This window comes from Chelonia mydas, chromosome 1, assembly GCF_015237465.2.
Source record: "Chelonia mydas isolate rCheMyd1 chromosome 1, rCheMyd1.pri.v2, whole genome shotgun sequence".
NCBI classification, from domain to species: domain Eukaryota; kingdom Metazoa; phylum Chordata; order Testudines; family Cheloniidae; genus Chelonia; species Chelonia mydas.
In genome coordinates this window covers 302,752,809-302,780,792 of record NC_057849.1, presented here as the reverse complement: position 1 = coordinate 302,780,792, position 27,984 = coordinate 302,752,809, and the positions used below count along the sequence as shown (strand labels likewise).

The window sequence follows — 27,984 nt, the reverse complement described above, 5'->3', positions numbered from 1 at the left end:
ACCCAGGGGACGACAGCTACCAAAAGACCTCAGACCTCATCTAGAGTTCATGATCGATCAGTTGAGGTTTCCACAGGTGAGTCAGTTGTTCCTGCTGACCATGGTCAAAAACAACAACTGTACCAATCACCTTCCCTGGTACAATCAAAGAGTAGGCTGAGGAGTCATTCTGTTTCCGATTTGGCCACAGTTCCTCCTTCAAAGCCTGACCCCCCACTGCTGATCAAATCTACTGTCTGATGCATGCTCCTCGGCTCTGGCCTCATGTCAGTTGAGCTCCATAATCAGCCCATCTAATCTGTACAGATTATATTGGTTTCATCCATGCTGACAATGTCAGATCACAATTGAGGACCTTTCATGTGAAAGTCATGACCTAGATAAAGAGTTCCACTCTTTTTGAAAGACTATAGAAAGACACTTTGGCCCCTACAGTATAGTCCAGAGGAGGAGGCATGTTACACCTCAAATTTTTTCCAGGCTAAGGTCAGCTTCTCTTACTGTTATCAACAGGAGTCCTCAGAGCTTCCCAAGAAAAGACCTCACTATCAGTGAAGGAGAAGCTCAACCTTATCTTCTGTTAGAACCCACACATCACCATCCCTGAGACAAGAAATAGATTCTACAGTCAAGAGTCCTGGACTGATCTATACAGATCTGTTCACCTGTTACTCTCTCACACACACCCTGCCCCTGCACACCTGTCCCTTATCAACCTCCTTTATTTCTTTTTGTAGGGTGGTACTGTACTAGAATTAAGGATTGCAGGATCCTGGAAGTTATCAAACAGGATTATTTGGTCCAGTTTCTGGCCTTGCCCACCCATCCCCATTCATTTTTAGAGATTCCTCTTACAAGAAACAAGAGAGAGTCATTCTCCTACTGCTCGGTGCAGAAGTTTGTATTGCCAATCTGAAAAAGAAAGGAGGATGACATCTCCAACTCAACAAATTCATTTATCACTTTGGGCTCAGGATGGTCACTCTGGCTTCTATAATTCCCTCCCTAAAACCTCAGGATTGGTTTGTGACTTTTGATCAGCAAACTGCATATTTTTTATGTATGCCTTCCCCTGTATTGCAGCATTCTTTAGCTTGGGATTCGATATTGGTGAAAGGAATGAGAAGTGATTGAGTTTGCTCTACCCTTTATGTTCTTGGGTGGGGGACATGAGGATGTGAAGGGTGAAGCCGCAGTCCCAGTGGAGATTGCTGGCCAAAAGAATCTGATCTTGCATGCTCCTGTGGGATCTATGTGGACAAAACATCTTGAAGCAACAGGCATTGAAATGTAAGTAACTGTTCTGTATTTTGATTTCTCTTTTTAAATACAAGTGCTTATAGTATTAACATACCATTGCTAAAATACACAATAGGCTGTTAAGGAGCACTAGGTCTTTTTCTAAGCACCACCACTTGCTGAATAATTTGATTGAACATGGTAGACACTAGAATTATTTATTAGGCCTTTTCCATTCTCATTAAGCATGGAATGTGAATAATGGAAGCACTACCTGCTGGAGGTCCACTCTTTTTCAACTCTGGTTTTCATTAGATCTTCTGAAACCTCCTTAGAAGTTGTACATGAAAATTTAGGAGTATGTTTTAAAAGCATTGCTTAGGGAATTTCCTATGTTACACCAGTGAGGAAACACATAGTTAAATCTTCGTGAACTTCTTTGAAAACTTACCTTAAAATACAGTCATTAGATTATCTGTCTGGATCACTTATTTCTTCTTATCCAAATTCCTGCAAACTTCTGTGTAAGTATTTTTTGTATCAATTTGATGACTTTTCCTCTTCCACTCAGATGATAAATTGCTGAATTTCCACTGTATTTCATGAGCATTGTGTGTTAAAATAGAAGCAGTAACACCTTCCCATCATGATGTAGGAATTTTGGTGTCATCAGGCAGTGGACTGGGCCATTTTAAGTGACTAATCTGTTGGCTAATCCTAGGGAATCCTAGGGAGCCAAGTATTTAAGACTCTTAGACATAAAATTGAAACAAAACATCCTAAATGCCAGTATTGCTAATGCTGCCTGGATTAAAGAAAAGATTTTGTAGAATATAATTCACTTAGAAATATTTTATTTAATGATGTATGGGCTAAATCTTTTGGGCAAAACTCTCATTGACTGACTTCAATGAGAGTGCTGGCTGAGTCAGGACTGCAGGATGGAGACTTCAGCTGGCGTTGTCAGTAAGAAAATGTTAATGAATTTAGTCTTCAATATTTGATGAGAGGGGTGTTGTTTACTATTCATGTAAAAACTCAATGTGCTTAAAGTTAACTTTGTTTACAGAAACCACAGAAACCAAGTTTGACTCTGCTAATGAACTCTTCCCAGCAATTCAACAAAAACAGTAAGCAGTTGGGGGCGGCAGGGGGAATCTCCTTTACTACATTATATGTTGATAGGAAATTGTAGATTTATTATGTATTTTACTTCCTCTTTAAGTATATTTAATCTTTGGTTTTTTTATTGTAGTAGGTGAGAAAAGTAGCATTATGAGAACAGAACATATAGCCATTTCACAGCAAAATAAATCTGATTGTGAAGCTGAAGATGTCATTGAATCCCCTCCTAAGCCTTTTTCCCAAGTCAAGTCCTACCCTCGACCTGTCCATCCCTCACCTGGCTCCTTTTCAAAACCTTCCCAGATGACTCCTCCTCTCCTGGGGTTTAAACAGGTAAATTTTTGTTTGTGCAATTAATATGTTGGTTCCTATGTTGTGTTTTCTTTTTCAAATTCATCTATGATTTTATGAAGATGGCAAGGATATTAGAATTGGAAGTCCTCAGTCATCAAGGCAAAACCTCAAACAAGTAACCAGAAATCATACAAATTTGAATAAAAAAGAATGTAAAGAACTGACAAATGAAGATATTTCAGAAGCAAGCGAACAGGAGAAAGGAGAATTAGAGGAAGAAGAAGAGGAGGAAGATGATGAGGAAGAATTTAGTCAGGAAGAAAAGGAGGATGAAGATACAGAAGATGAAGAAGGAAGTCAAGATGATTACACAGAGGATGAGGAAGAGGAATATGTTGGAAAATTGGAGCATAAGCATGATCAAGAGTTAGAAATCTTTAACAATGCTGTTAAATCTGAAAGGGAAGTTAAAAGTGGAAGCAAAAATATACACGATGGTGGTAGTCATGAAACATGTGAAGAGAAAGATCAGGAAATGCAGGAATCTGTTGATATTCCTGTGTCTTTTATAGCTGGACATTATGAAGGTTTAAAGGAAAATATAACTGCCATATCATCTAAGATGGTAAATAATGAAGTACCTTATGATTCATCAAAAAAAGGAGATGGTAGTGAACATGAAGAAATTAATGAATTTCAGAATACAAATGAATTGTTACATACCGATGGAAATGAGAAAATCAGATGTAAGAACTGCTCTTCTTTTGAAGGTTCTGAAATGACAGTCTGGAAAAAAGGTGCATCTCCATCTGTCTTAAATAGTTGTTATATTAAGGAGGAAAACCCAAATCTAGTAGATGATATCTTTGAAAGTGATGATGATCCTTGGTCAGAGACAGAAAATCCAAGGTGTGAGAACAGAAGACAGGACTCAGAGAAGCTTCGATTTCTAGGTGATCAAAATGCTGGAAAGGAGCAATGCAAGAATTCCAAGGAATTGGGTAATACAGTCTGTGAAACACTGGAACCAGAAAGTGAGAATTTGCCTGTAAATAGCGGTGAAGAAAATCTAAAAGAAGCGTTTCAACCAAGCATCAAAGTAAGTAAAAAGGGACAAACCCAATAACAAGGATTTTTACACAGGTAAAGCAGAAGATAAGACACAAGGTACTTGTATTGTAACTGAATGGTTTGAATATAGTTAAATGAAAAACCTTTATACAAGATTGATAACAAGAATCATGTAACTCAAATTTAATCTGATCTTCAGCATTGAATAAAGAAATGACTGACCATAAATTTGTTTCCAATAAAGGAGAGTTTTCATGCATTAGTTAGGATAGTAATGAGCAGCATTTTTTTTATTCTAAATGTGGTTATGATGCTATAGAAGGATGAATTTTAGACTCATTATTCTGAAGTCAGTATAATTTGTGGCCTAAAGAATGATACATAAAATAAATAGGGTATTATTTGCAAGAGTAACTGGGCTCTGACAAAATCCAAATGTGTTATGAAAAGTAAATTGAACTATAACAGCATAAACTGAATTTTTTTTAATTTACTTTTTTTTAATACAAAAAATGAGTAAAAGAAGGTGGTTGGAATATAAAGTCACATTTAGAATCAGAAGGTCAGTTGCGCACCTCTGGGACAATACAGATAAAGCCCATTGTTAAGTGTGTGAGATCTGGGAATAAAAGTATTCTTGGTTGAGATGATCAAATAAGGAATGAAATTCCAGAGGAGATTAGGTGAATCTGACCATCTTTAGAAAATGCTGCAAGAACTTTTCACCATAGCAAAATGATACTCTCAACATTGATACCTTCATCCAAACAAATGTGCCCCCATCCAAAAAAACAAAACAAAACCCACCTAAAACAAATGAATCATCCACCCACTAAACAAATCCCATACCCAAGCAGAGTTTTTTGCCTCAAAAAGTGACTCTGCTATTACTGTTGATTTAATGTAGCAGGCACTCAGACACTACAGTAATGAGTGGGAGTATAACATCTTAAAATAGAAAATAATTGGGTTTTGTTTAGTATTTTTCTTTGGGAAGATATTTTTCATTCAATCTCCTTCTACTAGGAAGAATCATCAGAGGAGGAAGATGACATAGAACAACCACAAATTTCAAATGTTGGAGATAAAAGTTTGTTTTGTAATGGCAACCGTGAAGCACAGAATCCCTCAGAAGATACTCCTATTAGGAAAGGTAAATTAGTAAATAGTAACCCAGATGTTTTTCTTAGATTAGTTTACTGTGTGAGAGTACTAAGAAAAGATCATAATCTGCTGCCTCTGGTATTGTGAACCATGAGATGTTTTTCACTTGCCCTGGTACACTTTCAGGGAATGACTCAGCTGATAAATCACTTTGTTCCTTTGTTTCTGAAGGACTCCAAAGAGTACAAGACACACATTACACTTGAAGCACTTACACCTGTCTTGAAGCACTTATAATCTAAAAAAGGCATAAAGTAGATTGGACATATTGTAAAGCACAGAAATAGGAATAATTCGGATTTTTTATAGCCTACATTTTTAAATTAAGTCACCTCACAGATATGTCTAAAATGACATTGGTGAGCTGATGACAACAATCAGAAGAGAGGGTGAATGTTACATCCAACCCTTTAGTTGAAGTTGTATTTCTACAAATTATCTAATTTCACAACCTTCAGTTGCTTTTAGATGATCAGATAGCAGCAGTGGCTAGTACTGATGTTATTTTTCTTCTGTGTCTGGCAGGTAGGGTTCAAATCTATTTTTTGATGGGATGTAGCTTCCATCACCGTGCCTTTGTAACTTTTGAGTACTGCAACACACTCCAAATCATGCTACACTTTAAAACCATTTGGAAACTGTGGCTAGTACAGAATACATTTAAGTGGAGCTACTCAGTGGCAGCATGTAACGCCAGTGCTCTATAAAAATCCTTATTCTATTGAATCTTCTGTACCAGTTCAGATATTTGTTAAAGTTCCTCCCAACCAGCAGATGCAGCCAGAACACTGAATTTTGAGGATGTCATCATGCCTTCACATATAAGGATTTACATATTCCTCAGGGTATGTCTACACTACAGCTGCTCAGCTACAGCACTGCATGTGTGCCAGTGTAGCACCGTAGTATAGATGCTTCCTGTATCAGCGTAGGAGTTGTTTCATCAGTATAGGTAACCAACCTCCGTGAGAGGCAGTAACGAAATCGATGGAAGAATTCTTCTGTTGATTTAGCCATATTTGCACCCGGGGTTAGGTCAATTTAAGGGCTGCACTTAAGTTGCAAAATACTTCACAGCCCTGAAGGACATAGCTAAGTCAATGTAAGTTTTAAGTGTAGACCAGGCCTTAGCCTTCAGTTTCTTTCTTCAGCGGGTATAGCAGGTGTTTAGCAGGCTCCCACTGGAGGAGGGAAGAAAGATGGAGTCCTAAAGAAAACAGAGTGACACACTGTGGTGTGCAGCTACCTTAGCAGCACAGGTGAATTATTTGTATACAGATTGAGATAAATTATGTATGCCTATTGGCTATTTTATGAATACAAACTAATGTGAAATGTTTATAAGAGAAAAGTAAAATTTCATATTTGTTTTATTCTGTGGATATAATGTCAGAATTAGGATTGGAAGAGGAGGAGGATACAGAATCACCCTGGGATTCAGAGGTACTTTCTATTAATATGGCTATTATGATCCCACCAATTGTATTCAATTCACTACCTCTTAAGAGTTTACTTTTATTGCATTTCTGACTTCTTCGCTGCTTAATGGATCATAGGGCTTGATGCTGTGGTTTTGAAGTACTTATGCTATATTAGGGGCTGACTAGTTAAGACTGCTAATAACCTAGGTCTCCTGGCAGTGACCCCCCCCCCCCCCGATTCAATTAGTATTTCTAGCATCATATTGAATTATTAAAGAGTTTAGTTGTTTTAAATGTTTTTGAAAGTTAAAAATATTAGGTATTTAAATCTTTTTTTTATTTTATTTTAAAAAAGACAATGAAATCTTGGCCCCATTTAAGTCAACAGTAAAACTCTCATTGAATGGATTTGGGGCCAGGTTTTCACCCTTTATCTGATCTGCAAGCATTGCCTCTATAAATCCCCTCTTAAGCTGATGCACATTATGAAAAAGCTGTAACCATTGGAGCTGCACATAAATCCTAGCTATGGTCTCTTGCCTCTCCCATATCGAGAGGATAGCCCCAGTTGCTACTCAGTTCTTGCAGACTGCTTTAGGAAGAAAGGAGAATGTAGTGGTGTTTTATCACATTAGTCGTCTTTTGAGAGCGTTTAACTTTTATCCTTTTAAAATGTTAATCTTAAAGTTTTAGTATAGTTAGTGTTAGTGTTTGTCAACTTTTTGGCCTTGTTGGACTTTGTTTCTGCAGTCCTCCTCATAGTATTCCCTGTGCAGCTGTGGGCCTATTGATTATCGTAGGGTGTATGCACAACTCCCATAGACTTGTGTGCTGAGGACATGAACATCACCTGCACCTACAGTATAGAGATACAAACAAACAATCATTGTAAAGAACTGCAATTATTATTCAAGCAGTCGTTTTTTTTTTTCATTTTCTTGATTTGTTATCTTATTTCCCTACTTCATGTTACCACTTCTTCTGTGTTTATCCAGGCTAGTTCAGACATCTTAGTTGACAGAAATTTTAACTAGCATTATATTAACACTTTAATTAAAAATATTCATAAGTGTTACGATTTTTGAATAGTCTATATTATGACATTCCTTTTCCAAAGCTTTTTCAGAGATATATGAGTACTATGTATAGTGGGTAGAACGCAAAAGTATTTGGTTGTAAATCATTGCTGATACCCAACAACTAAAAATATTTATACTTTTTCTGTAGAAAGCAATTAAAAATGAATTGTATCCAGGTTATCATGCATATTTTTAATTAACCAGTGTGCTTCTGAAAGCCCAAGAAAACTACCAGTCAGCCTGTTAATTTCATCTGCTGTCAGAACTGAAACACACATGCAGAGTATTTTTGAGGAACGAAGTAAAGGTAATTTTATCATTGTATTGTTATCCATACTTCATGAGCTTTTATAGAATAAGCTTAATTTTCTATGTATTCCTTAGGAATTCTTCAAAAAAAGGAGGGGGTGGTTCTCTCAGTGGCAATAGAAAACTGTTTGTTAATTGTCATTATTAATAGATTTGGGTTTTTTTATTCTTAATAAGAGCAGAAAATGCTTTGACATTAATTCAGGAGATGATCCATTTCAGAGGAACTCTGGTAGTTTGTATGTCCTTGGCCATTGACTAGCAGCTAAAATGGGTAGTAATTGGAATGATACTCTCCTTAGTAGTTCAAACTCTATTTTCACTAGACTTGTAAATGTTCTTCAAAATCTTGACAAGGTTCATTTTTTTTATTTGTATAGAAAGTTTTTTCTGACAGAAAAGATGATATGCGAGATTTTTTATGGTCAAAAAGTGTTATGATTTGCTGCTGTTATATTTATTTCCTCTCTATAGTTTTATTGGCCCAGGAGGTTTAGCCTATGAAAGTTATAAAGAGATGGGGAGGTTTTGGCTTGATAGAATGTCTGACTCTGAATGACCTGAGATCATCCATTGTGTATTACTTGAGAACCTCATAATCTCCATCCTGAGAGTGAGAAACCTTAAGGGGGAAGGAAGATTTGGGTGAACTCCCAGAGGCAAAGACAGAGTATTTTATTTGCTTAGCATCTGTGTGTCTCATAAATGGTACTCTCAGTGCCCAGCTGTTTTGGTCCATTGCATTTATATTTTCAAATACTCCACTTTCCAGAGCTTAACAGATGGTTCTAGATAGAAAGGAGTGAATGAAACAGATAATTTTCTCAGAAATATATGATTTTTTTCATTTTCTGAATTCAGACTTTATCTCTGAATACTAATTTATTTTTGAGTCCAGAAAGGGTAGTACTTGGCATCTGAGAAGTCTAGTTTTCTTAACTGTTCAAATGGCAAATGGGAAGTCTGTAGTTGTATCCCTTTTGTGCGCCAAATAATCTTTCTGTAAAGCACTGTAAAAGATTATTGTTCTATTCAATATTAAAAAAGAATAACAATATGAACCTTGCACAAAATAATGGTTAATAGTTACAGATGTCTTTTGATTGTTCAAGACATTTGACACCTCATATCTTGATTAGCATAATTGTGCAATACTTAAAGCTACCTTAGTGGCCACCTTGTTTCAGATTATGCAGAATTTGGTAGTCTGCATGGTTAGTGGAGCAGGTCCAGCTGGACCCATCATCCTTATTCTTCATTCATTCCAGTGGTTTTGGCTGCGATTAATATTATGTGTCAGTATGTAAAGCCCTACCTGGCTTAGAGCTGGACAATTTTGGACATATCAGACCAGATTTTCTTGAGTGCTGGGGCCCTTTGGCACTGCTTAGGCACATAAAGGTGCTGTAATCTTGCCACAAATTCTCAACAGAGGGACCATGGGAGGAACTCTCTGTTGGGTGTAACTTTGCCAGATCCAGGTCTGTGCCTTTTCTCCGTGCCCCATCTGGTGTAGAGTTCCAATCTGCTATGGCAGGGGTTCTCAAACTTTTGTGTTGGTGACCCCTTTCACACAGAAAACCTGTGAATGCAACCCTCCTTATAAATTTAAAAAAAAATTGATATATTTAACACCATTATAAATGCTGGAGGCGAAGCGGGATTTGGGGTGGAGGCTGACAGTTCATGACCCCCCATGTAGTAACCTCGCGACCTCCTGAGGGGTCATGACCCCAAGTTTGAGAACCCCTGTGCTCTGCCAATCCACTATTAAGAATCAAACCTCTTCTCGTTCTCTGTGCGCCAACAAAATGTCTGAGATACCTGATGCACTTTTGCTTCCTGTCCCCAGAAGCGCGCTCTTGACACCTGGAAGAAACTGTTCTCATTTGAAAGTTCTGGGCTGTGGAACTTGCTATTTCTGCTGGTTAGCCAGAGTTCAAATCTGTTAGCCTGTAGAGCAAAGACTGACTCTTTTCAACCCAGCATCTGCCTGATTCTCTAAACTTTGTTAGCAGTATCTGTCCTCTTCTGAATTTCTTGACTTTTCCTGGTGGGTGAACGTTGAACACAAAAGGGTAATACTTCCTCCTTTTGTAGCTACTTTTATATTGATCTCTCTCTTTGTTTTGCCTGGAAGCTAAAGTAATGGATAAAATGTTATTTGATAAAATAATACATAAATCTTAATATTTAAAATAATAAACTTTCTGCATGGTGCTCTGTGACTTCGTGCTTATGAGGAGGACAAGAACATTCTACTGCTAAGACAGCATGTTTCTTCCTATTTTTGTCTTTAAAGAATTCACTCTCATTGGAACATGATGAACATATTGACACAATTAAATGAAAATTTCATATCATATGTCATTAAGTTGTAGCCAAAACTTTTCCATCTTTTTGAAGGCTTGAAATTCTGTACTGCAGGGTTGCTTTGGGGAAGTCTGTTGCTTTGCATTCCCTTTACTTTGGTATGATTCTGCTAAACTAAATAAAATGTTTTTTAAAAAGATCAAAAGACAATTGTGGAAATATATGAGAAAGATTACTATATCACTGGACAGCAGTTTTGTTGAGATGAAGTAATAGTTGCTTATAAGAACACTTGAATGTTGGTAGTATTAAAATTGTGCTGTACATCCTTTCTAACATTTTATATTCCTCGTTGCAAAAGAGGATCGAGAAACTATATGATGACTAAGGTAGAGGCTACAAGGAGTGTAGATAGGCCAGTAGATCACATGGGTATGGAAATGATTTTACGCTAGACAAAAGTTGAAGCTGTTATTGAGAATTGTATTAAAAGTGGACAATACAGCCAAACAGAAGAGTTGTTTCTGTTAGTTCCTGGTAATCAAAGCACACTGATCTGTAGATCACTAAACTGAGATAACATCATTTAGAGGTCTCTGTGTTGAGAATTTGTTGCCAGATAACTAAACTGAGATGACATCTGTACTTGCATATAACTCTCCTCTGACTCCTCCCATCTACAGAAAATAGAGATTCTTCAACACACAAACACTTGTGGGATAATCATAATAATTGTACTGTTGCACTGCTTTATAACACATTAAACTACTCCATTCCACTTTGGCTTTTGTAACTTTCCACTCAGGGAATGGATTATTGCCTTCTAAGAAAGAATAAAGGTTTTATTTTTGTACTGTTGATCAGCATGGCCTTATTGCTTCACATGAATTACTCTAGCTTGGTCACTTGAAATCTGAGATGCATGATTGAACAATGTTGAGTTTCTATAATACTAACGTGCTGGTTGCTATGATATATTTAGCCTAACTAAAAATAAGTCTTGTGGAATTAAAACAATGGTTGCAAATAGTCAATACATAGTTGTCACACAAGGTACTAATTTTGCATGAAGTTGATAACTATTACACTTCAGGATTTTAAAAGACACTAGATAATACTTTTTCCTCCTCTGTTTAGGTTTTTGTGAAAAAAATCTTGATTCACAGGTAAGTGTCATTTATGCTAAGAATTTGTCTTACTAGTTAAAGAATATATCATTATTTTGAATTTTATTTAATTTTTGTGTGTTGGATTGTCTATAATAGCCAAAGACCACTCAAACAATTTTAGAAACAAATGACACCTCTTCTTGTCCTGCAAAGGGAATCGAGATTGGCAAAAGGCAAAAGTCAGGTAATATTCACTACATCAAATTTTGGTGTGGGATTGGGCATCTTCATTAACAAATATTTATCTTCAACATTGCTTATTTTTTTCTTTTGAAGATTTAATGGAAGAACTTGGTTTAGATGATGCAGATGATATTGAAGGTATTTATATGTTTTTTGTCCTTTTTTTTTTTTACTAACATATGTTTTAATTGCAATTTATACAAAAAATGATTTACAGTCAATGTATAAAACTTCCATATTTAATTTGTTAATATTCTGTGCTTTTAACATACCTTGTGACATTTGCTAATTCTTTCTTGAAGAACATACAATAACTGATCCAAAAATACAACCCCAGTTTGAGATCCTAAATCTTGTATAGAGAAAATGTGGACTTAAAGGATTTTTAAGTTTGGTTTAATTTACATTGATTTGTAATGTGTCCTTTTTTCTTTTATTAATCAGCCAAGAGCTGAATTCAGGGTTCTGCGTTCCCACTGCAAAAATTAGGTGTTAAGCATATCAAGTGAAATGGGGGAATACAAAACCTTGGATTCAGTTCTAGGCAGGTAAGTAAAAGAGAGAACTTTCATGTATTTTGAAATGCATTGTAAATAAAGTATATATAGCGTACATGTAGTCTGTTTATGATTTAGGATCTCAAATTCTTTTTGTTTTTAAAAAGGAAAGGTACTTCAGTTCTCCCCACTTCGAATTCAATGGAGGCTAAGCTTCTTTTTAGAGAAATTTGTAAATGTATGCTTGTAGTTTGAGAGCAGAACATGTGTTAAAAGCATGAGCTTCCATTTTTCTCATCTTTTTGCAGTATGTGCTTTTTTGGAAGAAGCTGAAAGAGTTGGATATTTTATTATTTCTATTACAGTAGCACTACAGAACACTAGTAATAGACCAGGATCGCATTATGTTACAAATGCAGAACAAACAGATGGGCAGTTAGTAGCATATTTTTGTTGGCTCTTACTGTTCATCTGCTCAGTGTTTTCCAGTAAGTTCCATGACACCTTATTCTCTTCAGTTTAACATTATCTCAAGAGTCAGACTTGAGAGAAACATTCACAGATATTTCTTTGTTTCAAAGCAGTTTTAAGCAGAGTTCATGCGCATGGAGATGGTCTCATGTCACTAGTGGCTAGATGTTTCCAGTGTCCAAGGGGCCTAGGAGCACCTATTTCATTACTCTGTAAATCTGTGGGGGAAGGGAAATGTACTGCATTTGCCAAGCCTGTAAAAGATAGAATGAAGAAGATACTGTGATACATAAGGATTCACACAGGCCAGTAAAGAGTTCAGTAAGGAGTTGGATCTCTGGGTACCTTAAATGCTATGCTGTTGTGGCTCACAGCCCTGACACCAACAGCCAGTATACAAGCATGCAACTAGTTACCACCATCCAATTACGCTTTTCTGGGGAACCTCAACAGCCCTTCCATACCTGAGTTCTTCCCCAAAAATGTCTGTCTGTCTTGTTTGACTTCTCATTTCTGGTATTCTTGTGCAGCTTTCTCAGCCTCTCATTTTAGGGCTTTTTGCTTCTTTTCCGATAGAGCCAGCTCTGAATTTGCAGTTGTTTCACAGTTGCTAATTTTAAACTTCCTTTATTCTATTTCCACACTTGAGATAATAAACAGAAAATAATTAAGCTGTAATTTTTCTTTGATTGTTTCCAGCCTTTTGACTTGTGAATCACTTAAAACTATTTTATTGTTGCTTGAAGTGTAATTCCCAAATAGCAACCTGTATGTGAATCCTGCTGCCTATGCCAATGTGACACTTAGGGGTTTACCCTGGCCAGTTATGGTGTTCAGTCAACATCTGCCATGGAACTCTGGGTGACTTAAATGCTATGCTGTTGTGGCTCACAGCTCTGACACCAACAGCTAGCATGCAAGTTGTACCCTGGCTTCCACTGCCCAATTTCTCTTTGCAGGGGGAACTCCACAACCCTTCCAGCCTTGAGTTCTGCCCCAAAATCATCTTTCTCTGCGGTGCACAGCCCCTCCTACTGTAGCATCCACAAAACCGTATCAAGTTCGCTGCTCCTTTAAAGTGACAGTACACAGCAGCTTATTAACTTAACTGGGGTTGACAAACCTTCCACTTCAAGCAAATCACTGAGTTGGTTTATTGTAAAAGTAAAACAAGTTTATTAACAAAAAGACATAGGGTTAAGTGTTACCAAGTATAAAGAATAAGGTAGAAATGGTTACAAACAAAAGTAAAAATATGTTTCTAACACTAAAAATCTACTTAAAATATTAACTAGGGTAGTTTGTCTCATCACTGACATTCTTCCAACATGGCTGGCCCATTCTTGAACCAGGACCCAACACACAAAGCTCAAAGTGTTTGGTTTCTTTGACTATTTGAGTGAAGGATAACTATGGGGTTCTCTTCCTTTCTTTTCATAGTCGAGTAAACGTTTAAAATGTATTCTGTGAAACATGAGCCCAGATAAAGTTTCTTTCTCCTTCAGGGGTGTAAATTCTATGCTATCTTCTCCCCCACTTTTTTGCTTGATAGTTTTATTTACCTTATATATATTGGGATCTTCATTGTCTCTGCCTGACAACCAGGCTGGTCAGACAAACAAATACATATTCCTTTTTCCTGGACAGACTGGGTTATGCGCTGTTGGTCAAACACGTTTTAAGAACATAATTCTAGCATGTATTTATAACTCTTTGTACACAGTATACATATACTACACAATGATTTTGGGGGCCAGGTGTTCCCAGTTGTATATTATTCCTTACTTGTGATACCTTTTAGAGACAAATTATGACAACAGTGTGTCAGGTTAGTGTCAAGGTTTAGTGAGTATGTCAGGCCTGACAAAAGTTGCTGACACAGAGTAGCGAACCACCAATGGGCATTTTTGTCACATCTCCCCCTTGACATTGATGCAGTACAATTAGCCATTCCTTAGGTGTTGGTCCTAAATCCCCCTGAGCCCATAGGTTACGGGACACCTTTTCCCCTCCTTACCCATCCGTATTTCCCCAGCAGTTGCTGCACACCCATCTGGGTCACTTAGGCCAAAGGGTTCCAAGGGCATGAAACCAGATCTTACCACCCTGACTCTGCCATGCTCCCAGAGGAATCTTGGCCTACAGCTATTTACATTGCTGTACTAGTGACTCACCACTCCCAGCAGATTTTGGGCCAAAACACCGTCCAGCTGTGCCTCAGTTTCCCTGCTCTCAGTGGCGTGCTGGCTCATAGCTATTAACCTATCTGTGCTAGGGTCCTACCACTTCTAGCAGAACTTGGGCCACAGCACCTTTTAGCTGTGCCACAGACACACAAAACACTGACTCAATTTCCCCAGTGAGGGTTTATACCCTTAATCACTGAGTGTGGTCATGGCAGATTTGTACCTTAGCCCTTGGGCTCAGCCTTGTTATATCATCACAGAAAGTAGCACATCAAGAAAAAAACACTTCCCACGTTCACACAGTCGGAATAACATTTAGTGTCCATAGTGACTCAGGCTACAAGCGGAGTAACGGGGTCCACAATACACCTGTCTGTGTGAGACCACCTGATCAGGCACATCATTATGTCCTTCCTCCAAGTTTCATTTGTGTGATTTACCCCCCTCTTCTGTTCAAGCCACCTGTGTTTGTCCTGGTCAGTAAGCTTCTGTTGCTCCAGCTCTGTCTCCTCACTCTGACACACTTTGAGGTCTGTGGTGAGAAACTTATTTGAAGAAAAGACTAGTTTAAGTTGAAATTCAGTTGTAGAAACATATTTTTACTTTTTATTTTTTGTAGCCATTTCTAACCTTGTTCCTTATACTTGGTATCACTTAAACCAGGGATCGGCAACCTTTGGCACGCGATGTGTCAGGGAAATCTGCTGGCGGGCCGGGGCGGTTTGTTTACCTGCAGTGCCTGCAGGTTCGGCCGATTGCAGCTCCCACTGGCTGCGGTTTGCAGCGGATTTCCCTGACGGGCCGCCTGCCAAAGGTTGCCAATCCCTGACTTAAACCTATGTCTCTTTATTAATAAGCTTGTTTTACATTTGCCATAAACCAACTCAGTGCTTTGCTTGTTTGTCAATTCCAGTTAAGTTAATAAGTAGGGCTGTCGATTAATCGCAGTTAACTCACTCGATTAACTCAAAAAATTAGTCGTGATTAATGCAAGTATTTGTAATAAAAATAAATATAAAGTGAGCACTGTACACTTTGTATTGTGTGCTGTAATTGAAATCAATATATATGAAAATGTAGAAAACAGCCAAAAATATTTAAATAAATGGTATTCTAGTATTGTTTAACAGAGTGATTAATTTTTTTAATCACTTGACAGCCCTATTAATAAGCTGCTGTGTACTGTCTCTTGATAAGATTTGTGGATGCCACAGTAAGAGGGTCTGAGCACTGTAGAGAAAGATGTTTTGGGGGCAGAACTCAGGGCTGAAAAGATTTTCGATGTCCCCTGTAAAGAGTAATTGGGCAGTAGAATCCAGGGTGTGACCTGCTTGCTTATATGCTAGCTGTTGGTGTCAGGGCTGTGAACCACAACAGCATAACATTTAAGGTACCCAGAGTTCCAAGGCAGGTGTTGACTGAACCCTTTACTGGCTTGGATGACCCCCAAAGCATCAGAGATATTACTTTTCCATATTGCTTCCCTAGATACTGATTTTCAAATCATATCTGTTTTTAGAATATGGGGCTTTCAGAGCATAGATAAATATCCCTTTCCCATAGTGTTTTTACGCAAATAAAATAATCAGTTCCTTTTTCACTCTGGAGTCACTGCAAGAATCCCTCTGTAAAGAACCCTTATTTCTTAGGAAGGAAATCTCAGTTCAGAAAGGAAAAAAATGATCTCTCCCCTTAATCATAAGATAGCATCAAAAATAATGTTTTGTGGCTTGCTAAGGTACACGCAGACTATGTTCTGTTAGAGTAATAGTCGCTGGATGTGCACAGATTGCCTTGAGATGTGTCTGAGTGGCTTTGATACTGTTGGGATAACTCTGACCTCTACATGTGCATCTGAGGGTAGAAAGATGCAGTCTGCTATGTGGTGGTTATGGATAACTGAGTATGCTACTAGAATTTAGCATTACTGTCTGCATTTTAATTCTTTTAAATCTGATATTCTTTTCAGATGTATCAGACTGGGATTCTACTAGCATTTCACTTAAAAATTTACCAGGTACTAAAAGCCCCAACGTTTTGACATTTGGGAATCCTTCATCTTTACTACCAATGTTAACAGCAAAGGATGATGCAGCAGCCACAGCTTCTGAAGTTATTCCTCCAAGATTAGAAGAAATGTCAAAAGCTCAAACTGTGACTGCATCAGAAAATACCCATTTATATTCTCTCCAAAAACAACTCCTGCCAGTAATACTAAAAAGCAAAGGTATTTGTTTGTTTGATATAATCTGTTATAATTTTTTCTTAGTTACAATTACTGTGGAAGAACTTATTTGAAAACTGGAATTTGGGGAGTGGAAAACCTTTGTGATCCTTCTATCTTGTCCTTTCCACTCTCTCTATACCTTAATTTAGCGTGAGGAAGTGTGCCTGCATCCCATTTTCAGACATCACAAAGTCCCATTTAAATTCAGTGGAACTTAAGGCTTGTCTTCACTACAGCTGCTGGTCGATCTAAGATACGCAATTTGAGTTAAGTTAGTAGCATAACTCAAGTCGACATAACTCAAGTCTACTTACTGCGGGGTCAACACTACGCTGTGTCAATGGGAGCCACTCTCCCACCGACATTGCTTCTGCCTCTTGTTGAGGTGGAGTATAGATATTGATGGGAGAGCGCTCTCCCATCGATTTAGTGCAGTGGTGGGCAACCTGCGGCCCATCAGGGTAATCTGATTGCGGGCTGTGAGACATTTTGCTGACATTGACCATCCACAGGCACGGCCCTCTGCAGCTCCCAGCGGCCGAGGTTCATCATTCCTGGCCAATGGGAGTTGCGAGAAGCAGCGGCCGGCACGTCCCTGCAGCCCTCCGCTTCCTGCAGCTCCCATTAGCTGGGAATGGTGAACCACGGCCACTGGGAGCTGCGGGAGGCCATGCCTGTGGATGGTCAATGTCAGCAGAATATCTCAATAACCGCTGCATTTGTTGCAGCAGCGCTGATTTAGCTCCATAGTGAAGACAAGACTACTAAGAATCCTAACTCTCCTAGGTGCTTTTGAAAATGTTTCTCTTAATCACTGTACTCTTTGTATATTGCTTTTACCTTATATATGTCTTTTTGTTGCACAGTTATTCCTGTAATTGTTTTGGTAAGCTGTTTCACACACTGATTGTCTTTGCATTGTTGATATGTTTTAAAAATTGTCTTTGACTCCGAGTCTCTCAGTTTATATTCGCAAAAAGAAAAGGAGTACTTGTGGCACCTTAGAGACTAACCAATTTATTTGAGCATAATCAAGGTGGGCCATTTCCAGCACAAATCCAGGTTTTCTCCCCACCCTCCCCAACAAACCCACTCTCCTGTTGGTAATAGCTTATCTAAAGAGATCGCTCTCCTTACAATGTGTATGATAATCAAGGTGGGCCATTTCCAGCACAAATCCAGGGTTTAACAAGAATGTCTGAGGAACGGGGGGGTTGGGAGGTAGGAAAAAATGGACACAAATCAGATGTCAAGAATTATAACATTCATAAACCAGTCGGAGAACACTTCAATCTCTCTGGTCACGCGATTACAGACATAAAAGTTGCGATATTACAACAGAAAAACTTCAAAACCAGACTCCAGACTGTTGAATTGGAATTCATTTGCAAATTGGATACAATTAACTTAGGCTTGAATAGAGACTGGGAGTGGCTAAGTCATTAAGCAAGATAACCTATTTCCCCTTGTTTTTTCCTACCCCTCCCCCCCGTTCCTCAGACGTTCTTGTTAAACCCTGGATTTGTGCTGGAAATGGCCCACCTTGATTATCACACACATTTAAGGAGAGCGATCACTTTAGATAAGCTATTACCAACAGGAGAGTGGGTTTGTTGGGGAGGGTGGGGAGAAGGCCCACCTTGATTATCATACACATTGTAAGGAGAGTGATCACTTTAGATAAGCTATTACCAGCAGGAGAGTGGGGTGGGGGGGAGAGAAAACCTTTTGTAGTGGTAAACACCCATTTTTTCATGGTTTGTGTGTATAAAAACATCTTCTGTATTTTCCACAGTATGCATCTGATGAAGTGAGCTGTAGCTCACGAAAGCTTATGCTCAAATAAATTGGTTAGTCTCTAAGGTGCCACAAGTACTCCTTTTCTTTTTGCGAATACAGACTAACACGGCTGTTACTCTGAAATCAGTTTATATTTGAGTCACATTATTCTAAAGTTTGACACCAATTCAAAAATATAGCTGAAGAGAAGGTGAAACATGGTGCAAGTCATTCATAAATAAGAGGCTTTGACATGAACCTTTCTTCTGGATGGTGATGATGAGGATAACTTTCTGGGTTGGGAGTGGCGGAGGAGAAAACTCTGACACAAAGGTGCATCAGACCTGATTCATCTCAGGAAAGAAGCCCAGCTACTTGAAACAGTGCCTGGGAGATGAGCATGATGTAGTTGTGTATTAGGTCTACTTGGAGAATTGTGACGCTTCATGGAAAGCACATAATGACACCTGCTTTGAAGTTGCTGTTGTTAAGCTGTAAACGATTAATGCTTCAAAGAGCATGGAAAAAACTAAGACCTTCAAAGTCAGAGTACTGTAATAAAAATAACTTTACTGTTCCAACAACAGGATCTCATTTCTCACTGGTAAGCAGTTGGTTTTCCAGTAACTTCATTACACAAAATGTAGAAAGACAGAAAAATGTTGAAAAGAAACATAGAAGACCATGAACATCAAAAGATGGCAATAGTGTTCCTAGCTATCCTCTAACAGAAGATACCCAGCATTTAACTTTTTTTTCTATTTTAGGACTATACACTGTCACCTTTCCACTTAAATTGATAGTAATAGTCAAGTCCCTACTAGACTTTGCAGTATGTCTGGTACTTCAACCTTTTCAGGATAAAACCTCTGCCTGGGGTAGGATACTTTTTTAAAAAGAAAAATTGGTTGATTTGTTTTTGTTGGGTTCTTTTCACTTAGAAGGGGGAGTCAGAGTTGTGGTTGCCATTATGATGGAAAAGTCTTTTTGAAGAGAAGGGTTTGCAGTGTTTCCTAAAAACAGTAAGGCATTGCATTCACTAAGGGCTTGTCTACATGGGAAGTTAGGGAACAGCAAGGTAGGGTTTGGATTTACTATACACTAGCTGCTCTATACTAACTCTCCATCTGCCCTCTTACTGTGTACTGAAAATACCTTTGTGCACTTGAGCTTAGTCCACTTTAAAGTGTTCTAAGCTAAACTGCCTAAGGGCACTCTTAGACCCGATCTGCATTATGAAGTAGAGCTGTGATTCCCAGCAAGTGTACACATACTTGCGCTAGCACATCGAGCTAACACAAGTATAAATAGTAGTGTAGTTGTGGTAGCATGGGCAGTGGCAGCACAGCTTAGCCATGCCGACCATATACCCACTGGTTTCAGGTGAAAGATTGTTCTGTAGCTGGATTCCCTGAACTGAGAATGTCCTGCCTCCAATACTTGCATGCTTAGTCCTGGGCTTTGTGATCTGCAATGTCCCACAGGAGTACAGCTGTCTGAGCAGTTGATGGATTGCAGTTTGGTCTTTAACGTAACTGGGGTTTGATCCATTAATCACTATAAGGATTGGGACAAAAGCCATAAACTGTCGTTGGAGGCTGACTGAGAGGACTTGAACATGGGCCTGATGTTTTTACAGCAACCTAATAGAGAAGGTGCAACTTTATTTCCTGATGTGGAATAAATGGGGTTATTCTTTGAGGCACTTGAGAGAATCCTGTAAGGTTGATAAGATACCAGCCCAGAATACTTCTAAAGGATTTCTCCTTCAAGCAATTTCCTTACTACTGTCTCTCCAATGGATGCTGAGATTTGATATTGGTTCAGTCCTAGCAGCCCTTCAGGCTCAGCAAATGTGCTTCACCAGTTATCTTGCAAAGATTTATGCCATTCACAAAGCAAGGCTTCAGCCTATTGTTGCACCAAATTGGTTACTTCGGGGGGAATTATGTACCAAAAAATTAAATATTCTGCACACAATATTTGAAAAATCTGCATATTTTATTTGTCAAAATAAATCATGACAGTTTGAACTATTTTGGTAATTTATTTCAAAATATCTGTCAAGTATGTCTGTAACAACAAAACAAACAAAAAAAAGATTCTTGTAATTTTTTTTGACAAATAGATTCCTTACTAGGCATATTAATACAGAACTTTGTGTAATTAATTTAAATTACCATACAGAACTATATTTCCTGCACCTGTCAGAAGAGTGCAAAGGCTTGGGGGAGTCAGGGGTAACAGAGGAGCTGAGGGAGAGGGAACGAGCCTGGGAGTAAACCTGGAGGGTGCTGGATGTAGATGTGGTGTTTGACACCATCTGTGTAGGCGCTGTCATTACTAAAACAACCATGTCTAAATACCTGTCTAATATTGTATTGTATTACTGCTGTGACTGGGCAGGTCTGCAGTCACATCATGAACATGACCCTCATTGGGGCAGAATAGCTCTGGTTGCCAACCTAAGATGTACTGTACTAGCAGATATGTTCAAAGCAGTCACATGGTCATCTGTGAACACTTCTGCAAAGCACTGTTGATTAAGATCATTGGTTCTCAACCAGGGGTGTGTGTACCCCTGGGGGTACTTAGAAGTCTTCCAGCGGGGACATCAGCTCATCTAGACATTTGCTTAGTTTTACAACGGGCTACATCAAAACCACTAGCGAAGTCTGTACAAACTAAAATTTCGTACAGACAACAATGACTTGTTTATACTGCTCTATATACTATATACAGAAATGTCAGCACAATAGTTATATTCCAATTGGTTTATTTTATAACTATATTATAAAAATGAGAACATAAGCAATTTTTCAGTAATAGTGTGCTGTGACATTTTTGTATTTTATGTCTGATTTTTTAAGCAAGTAGTTTTTTTAAGTGAAGTGTAACTTGGGGGTGTGCAAGACAAATTAGACTCCTACAAGGGGTACAGTAGTCTGGAAAGGTTGAGGACCACTGGTTTAGGTTCTGTTTAAGGAGAGGAATCACAGTACATCTTTCAGTCTTCAGAACCTGTTTTTGAAAAGGGTTCCAAACATTCCTATAGAGATCTTTTTTTTTCAGTTGTCTCTTACTTGAATTGGCCATTTTTTGAAGTTCTTAGGAACATTGGAATTGCCATATGAGATGTGGCTAGTACCAGATGCTTGGGAGACTCCCAAAGTGGATAATTATTCTGTAAATAGAGTGGATTAATTTTAATCAAAGTAATTTTAAATATTTGATTTTAATCTTGTTTTGCATTTGTACTTTTTAGTTCTTCTTCAAGTGATTGCTCATGTGTATTCCACAATAGGTGTGCGTGCTCGCCACATGCACTGGTGCCGGAAGTTTTTCCCCTAGCAGTACCCGTAGTGGGGGGGAGCACCTTCCGCGACCCCCGGAGTGGCACCTGCCTGGCGCAGTATAAGGGGAGCTGCGTGCTCCCCCCACCCTCAGTTCTTTCTTGCCACCAGTGAAGGTGCGTCGGAACTGCTCAGCTCCAGCTTTGCTGTAGCCCATCCCCAGAACTGTTAGTTCATTCAGCGTTAGTACCTATAGTTAGTTAGCTATTTAGTTAGTCAGTGAGCCCGGGCCAGGGCGTGCCCCGGGGTTTAAGTCGTGCGGCTCTTGTAAGCGTTCTATGCCAAGAAGTGACCCGTATGCAGACTGTTGCGCTGCTTGGGAGAAACCCATATTAGTGAAAGGTGCAAGATTTGCAAGTCATTTAAGCCTCGGACCAAAAGAGAAAGGGACATTAGGCTCCGGGCCATCCTGATGGAGTCAGCGCTGACCCCAACCCCGGCACGCTGCTCCGAACCGGCACCGCGGTACGCGGTGACCCTCCAGTGCCATCGACCAGTCGGCACCGGTCCCCGTCCATGGGGCATGCCAAGTGGGCCAGGAAGACTCCCTCTTTGCAGCGGCACTGAGGGAAGTCTGGGACAGAGGCTAGGCCCATGTTGGGCAGTCCTCGATCCCCACCAGGCCCCAGGTCTCCGACTCACGTTGAGCAGAGTAGCCCAGCCCCTTCGGAACTGGCCTCTCTGGATGTCCGGATGCCATCCATGACTGAAGCCCTTCAGGCAGCCTGGGACATTATGTCCATGCTGGTGCCCGGAGCGCCACCGATGTTGGCCCTGAGCTCCAGAGGCAAGCCGCCGCTGGGATCTCTGCAGTCGCCTCCATTCCGGTACTGATCTTGGTCGAGGAAACGTTCCTGACGCCAATCACCGCCCAGTGATCGCTCGGGGCAGAGTCCATGTGGATTGCCCTCAACGCCAACCAGACTGTCTGGCTGGGTTCTGGCCGGCCGGGACTCGCGCCACCACTCATCCTCAAGGAGCGAATATCGGCGGGACCGTGGCGGGTGTTGCAATCGGTCCTTGTCTCGGAGAGGGTACCACAGTCGATCACGGCACAGTCGTCAACACCATTCCCCCTTGGAGTCCCGCTCCAAGTCTCCGCCAAGACATCGCAGGCCCGGGTGTCGATCGCTAGCGTTTTGCTGTTGCAGGTCCGCCCATCAAGACCGTTCGCAGAGCAGTTGTTACCGCCGGTACCGGTCTTCCATGTCGAGATTGCGGTCCCGTGGCTGTCATAGATCCCAGCACTGCTGCTCCTCCCAGTCCAGAGACAGCAGCAGATCTTACACCAGCCCGGCCTCCATTCGTAGCGGTCCTTCGATGGGCGAGGCCAGCCAACCCGAACAGCCGGCCCCGCCGATGCCACAGCAGGTGCAGTGGCACCGAGCGTCGTGGCCAGCCCAATGGTACCAGTGGGCACTGTGGCCTCCAGCGCAGCTCCCAGTGGGAGCTCGCTTGGTGGCCGGAGCTTCAGAGGCACCGTCGGCCTCCCTCTCCAGACCCCCGAGAAAGGAGGCGGTGGGACATGCGTCCTCAGGACCGTGCCCGGAGTTCGACCACGTGGTGCATCCTCCGGTGCAGGCCAACACACAGAGCACTGCACCGGCCTCTTCGCCCCACCCGGAGGAGGCAATTGCGGCCACGCCCCGCTCCGTCCTGCAGGAGGACTTCAGGGCACACCAAGAACTCTTAGAGAGGGTGGCAGCAAGCCTCCACCTCCAGGCAGAGGAGATGGAGGAGCCCTCAGACTCCCTGTTTAACATGTTGTCCCCATCAGCACCAGGTAGGGTGGCCTTGCCTCTCCTTGAAGGAGTGGCTAAGATTTCAGATGCCCTGTGGCAAACACCGGCCTCGTTGGCCCGCATCTCTAAAAAGGCAGAACGCAAGTACTTTGTACCCATTAAGGGGCATGAGTACTTGTATACCCACCGGGCGCCCAACTCCCTGGTGGTCAAGTCGGTCAACCACAGGGAACAGCAGGGTCAGCCAGCCCCGACCCCAAAGAACAAAGACTCTTAGAGACTGGACCCTTTCAGAAGGAAAGTTTATTCATCTTCGAGCTTCCAGTTACAAGTGGCAAACCATCAGGCTCTCCTGGGCCGGTACGAATTGAATCTATGGGGCTCCCTGCCCAAGTTTGAGGACTCCCTCCAGGAGTGTGATAGGAAGGAGTTCAAGGCGCTAGCGGAGGAAGGGTCAAAGGCCGCTAGGGCGTCCCTGCAGGCAGCCTAGGATGCTGCGGACACAGCCGCACGATCAATGGCCTTTGCGGTGTCCATGAGACAAGCATCATGGCTCCTGCTCTCTGGGCTGTCCAGGGAGGCGCAGTCTTCCATGCAGGATTTCCCGTTCGATGGGAAAGCTCTGTTTGCAAAGGAAACAGATACAAGGCTGAATGGCATGAAGGACTCCCGCACGACCCTCCAGACTCTGGGCTTCTGGGTCCCGACTCCGGCAAAACCTAAGTTCAAGCCACAGCAGACTCCTGCCCAGGCCGCCCTCCCAAAGTACGAGGCCGCCCATAAGATACAGCAGGACTATAAGAGACGCCCTCAGAGGCAGTCTCGGCCTGCCCCCCAGCCTGAGTCCTCCAAGGGCAGGCAGGTGGGGAAAAGGCTTTTTTGACAGGATGCTCAGGGGCACCCCACCAGTCCTCATCAGGGATCCACCCCCAATAAAGCTTCCCTTCTCCAACCAGTTGGGTGCTTTCCTCCCAGAATGGTCGTGGCTAACGTTGGACCAATGGGTTCTCAACACCATCTCCTGGGGTTACACCCTCCAGTTTACTTCCTCCCTGCCCAACCATCCTCCGTCCCCCTTGGGGGACCCCTCGCACAAAGCTCTGCTCAAGCAGGAGGTGGGGCGGCTCCCAGGTCTAGGAGCGATAGAGGCGGTGCCCGAGGAGTTCATGGGCAAGGGGTATTACTCCTGTTATTTCCTTATCCCGAAGGCCAAAGGGGGGCTCAGACCCATCTTGGACCTCCGAGGTCTGAACCGGTACATGGGTGAAGCTCAAGTTCCTCATGGTCTCCCTGGCCTCCGTCATCCCCTTCCTGGATCCCGGGGACTGGTACGCTGCCCTTGAGCGAGAGGTTGCATACGTCCACATCCACATATTCAAGGGGCACAGGTGCTTCCTCCATTTCGTGGTGGGACAGAATCATTACCAATTCATGGTCCTCCCGTTTGGTCTGTCCACTGCCCCCAGGGTGTTTACAAATGCATGTCGGTGGCAGCGGCCGACCTCAGACGGCGGGGGGTCCAGATATTTTCCCTATCCAGATGATTGGCTTGTCAAGGGCACCTCCCGGTCGCAGGTGAGGGATCACGTGGCTCTCCTCATGTCCACATGCACTGCCTTGGGTCTGTTGGTAAACAACACCAAATCCATGTTAGTCCCAGTCCAATGCATAAAGTTTATCGGGGCACTCCTGGACGCAGTGTCAGCTAGTGCCTCTCTCCCGCCAGACAGATTCGAGACCCTGAAAGGTCTCATTGACTCAGTCACAAGGTTCTCGGTGACAACAGCCAGGGTTTGCCTACAACTCTTGGGTCACATGTCGGCGTGCACATACATGGTCCATTATGCCAGACTCAGGATGAGGCCCCTCCAGCTCTGGTTGGCCTCGAAGTTCTCCCATACCACGGACAGGATGCTCAAGGTCCTCACAGTGCCAGACTCTGTGATCACCTCCCTACGGTGGTGGTCCGCCCCAAACAACATGCTCCAAGGGGTCCTGTTAAGGGACAGGGCCCCATCATTGGAGCTGGTGTCCGATGCGTCGGACCTGGGTTTGGGGGCCCATGTGGGGAACTTCCAGACCAAAGGCCTGTGGTTGGCTCAAGACCTGACCTTACAGATAAACGTCAAGGAGCTCAGGGCAGTGCGACTGACTTGTATGGCCTTCCGCTGGCACCTGGAGGGCAAGGTAGTCAGGGTCCTCACGGACAACACGGCCTCAGTGTTCTATATCAACAGGCAAGGCGGGGCCTGATCCTCTGCTGCGAAGCCCTCAGGCTGTGGGACTTCTGTATAGCCCACGACATCCACCTGAAGGCCTTCCACCTGCCGGGAGCCTGGAACAAGAGGGCACATTGCTTGAGCAGGGACTTTTCCTCGCAACTCGAGTGGTCCCTCCACCCGGAAGTGGCCCACTGGCTCTTCTGAAGGTGGGGAACTCCCTGGTGGACCTGTTCATGACTCGGCAGAACGAGCGATGGCCCCAGTTCTGCTCCGGGGGAGGGCGTGGGGAGTGGCACTATCTCCGATGCCTTTCTCCTGTCCTGGTCAGGCTGGTTTCTCTACGCCTTTTCCCCATTCCCTCTAATCAGCAGGGTCCTGGAGAAGATAAAGACGGACAAGGCCCGGGTCCTCCTGATTGCCCTGGCGTGGCCCAGGCAGCATTGGTACGGGACCCTCACAGGCCTGGCGGTAGCTCCACCGTGGCCGTTGCCACTCCGCTGGACCAGCTCTCTCAGGACCAGGGCCGTCTCCTCCACCCCAACCTGGCGGCGCGTCACCTCATGGCGTGACTGCTCAGTGGTTAGGTGGAGAGGAAAGAACATGCTCAGAACAGGTTCAGCGTGTCCTCCTCAAAAGTAGACGGCCTTCCACTTGCCACGCTTATTTGGCAAAGTGGTCCCAGTTTTCTAGGTGGGCGGCAGACCAGGGTATCTCCCCAGTGACCGCCCCAATCCATCTTATCCTTGATTACCTCCTCCACCTGAGGGCCCACGGCCTGGCGCCCTCGTCAGTCAAGGTGCACTTGGCAGCCATATCAGCCTTCCATCCGCCGGTGCAAGGGCACATGGTATTTTCCCATGGTTTGACTGGCCAGTTCCTTAAGGGTTTGGACTGCCTTTTTCTGTATTCTAGACCCCCTGTCCCACAGTGGGACCTAAATCTGGTGTTGGCTCGTCTCACGGGGCCCCCGTTTGAACCACTGGCCATGTGCTCCTGGTCTCATCTATCCTGAAAGGTGGCCTTCCTGGTTGCAATCACATCTGCCAGGTGAGTCTCGGACCTCAGGGCCCTGACCTCCGAGCCACCATACACAGTCTTTCATAAAAACCAGGTCCAGCTCCACCCACACCCCGCGTTCCTCCTGAAGGTGGTCTCTGCCTACCACATGGATCAGGATATTTTTCTACCGGTCCTCTGCTGCAAGCCTCGCTCATCCAGTGAGGAGTGCCGTCTCCACACACTCAGTGTGTGGTGGGCTCTGGCTTTCTGCCTTGAGCGGACCAAGCCATTCAGAAAGTCCTTGCAACTGTTCGTCGCCTCAGCTGAGCACGCGAGGGGTCAGCCGATTTCCACTCGGCAGCTTTCCAATCGGATCACTTCGTGCATCCATTCCGGTTATGAGCTGGCAGGTGTCCCCCCGCCACCCATTGTGAGGACACACTTGACTCGGGCGCAGGCCTCTTTGGCTGCCTTCGTGGCCCGCGTCCCCATCCAGGACATTTGTAGGGCCGCCACGTGGTCTTTGGTTCACAAGTTCACCTCGCACTATGCTATCGTCCCCCAAACCAGGGATGACGCCGGGTTGGTCAGGGCTGTCCTCCATCCTGGGAATTTGTGAACTCCTACCCACCTCCAACAGATATAGCTTGGAATCACCTATTGTGGAATACACATGAGCAATCACTCGAAGAAGAAAATACAGTTACCTTTTCTGTAACTGGTGTTCTTCGAGATGTGTTGCTCATGTCTATTCCACATCTCACCCTCCTTCCCCTCTGTCAGAGTTATCTGGCAAGAAGGAATTGAGGGTGGGGGGAGCGCGCAGCTCCCCTTATACCGCACCAGGCAGGCGCCACTCCAGGTGTCGTGGGGGGCACTCCCCACTATGGGTACTGTTAGGGGGAAAACTTCCGGCACCGGTGCACATGGCAAGCACGCACACCTATTGTGGAATAGACATGAGCAACACATCTCGAAGAACACCAGTTACAGAAAAGGTAACTGTCTTTTCTTTTTCTAAAGAGCTGTTGATTCTCATTAGTTGATAACCATTAAAACATGTTGATTTGCAACTAAATTATAGTCTTTTAGTTAAATTTGGTACCTCTTTTTGCTTACGAGACAGATGCACTGTATCTAT

The 27,984-nt window shown here is 42.6% G+C and overlaps 1 protein-coding gene across 10 annotated transcripts in view; it reads left to right on the top strand.

Moving 5' to 3' along the window:
• Window positions 1-27,984, top strand: part of ANKRD26 (ankyrin repeat domain 26) — a 188,380-nt gene that overhangs the window by 47,807 nt on the left and 112,589 nt on the right. For 6 of the 10 annotated variants that reach the window (XM_043550006.1, XM_043550032.1, XM_043550035.1 and 3 more), the window contains 9 exons: window positions 2,309-2,369; window positions 2,495-2,697; window positions 4,756-4,882; window positions 6,287-6,336; window positions 7,598-7,700; window positions 11,153-11,181; window positions 11,281-11,368; window positions 11,461-11,505; window positions 16,491-16,748. In XM_043550006.1, the coding sequence (XP_043405941.1) occupies window positions 2,309-2,369; window positions 2,495-2,697; window positions 4,756-4,882; window positions 6,287-6,336; window positions 7,598-7,700; window positions 11,153-11,181; window positions 11,281-11,368; window positions 11,461-11,505; window positions 16,491-16,748 (964 nt within the window). Of the gene's footprint in view, window positions 1-2,308; window positions 2,370-2,494; window positions 2,698-2,777; window positions 3,758-4,755; window positions 4,883-6,274; window positions 6,337-7,597; window positions 7,701-11,152; window positions 11,182-11,280; window positions 11,369-11,460; window positions 11,506-16,490; window positions 16,749-27,984 lie in introns of all 10 variants that reach the window. The other 4 variants (XM_043549994.1, XM_037888923.2, XM_043550025.1 and 1 more) reach the window with 4 other exon arrangements.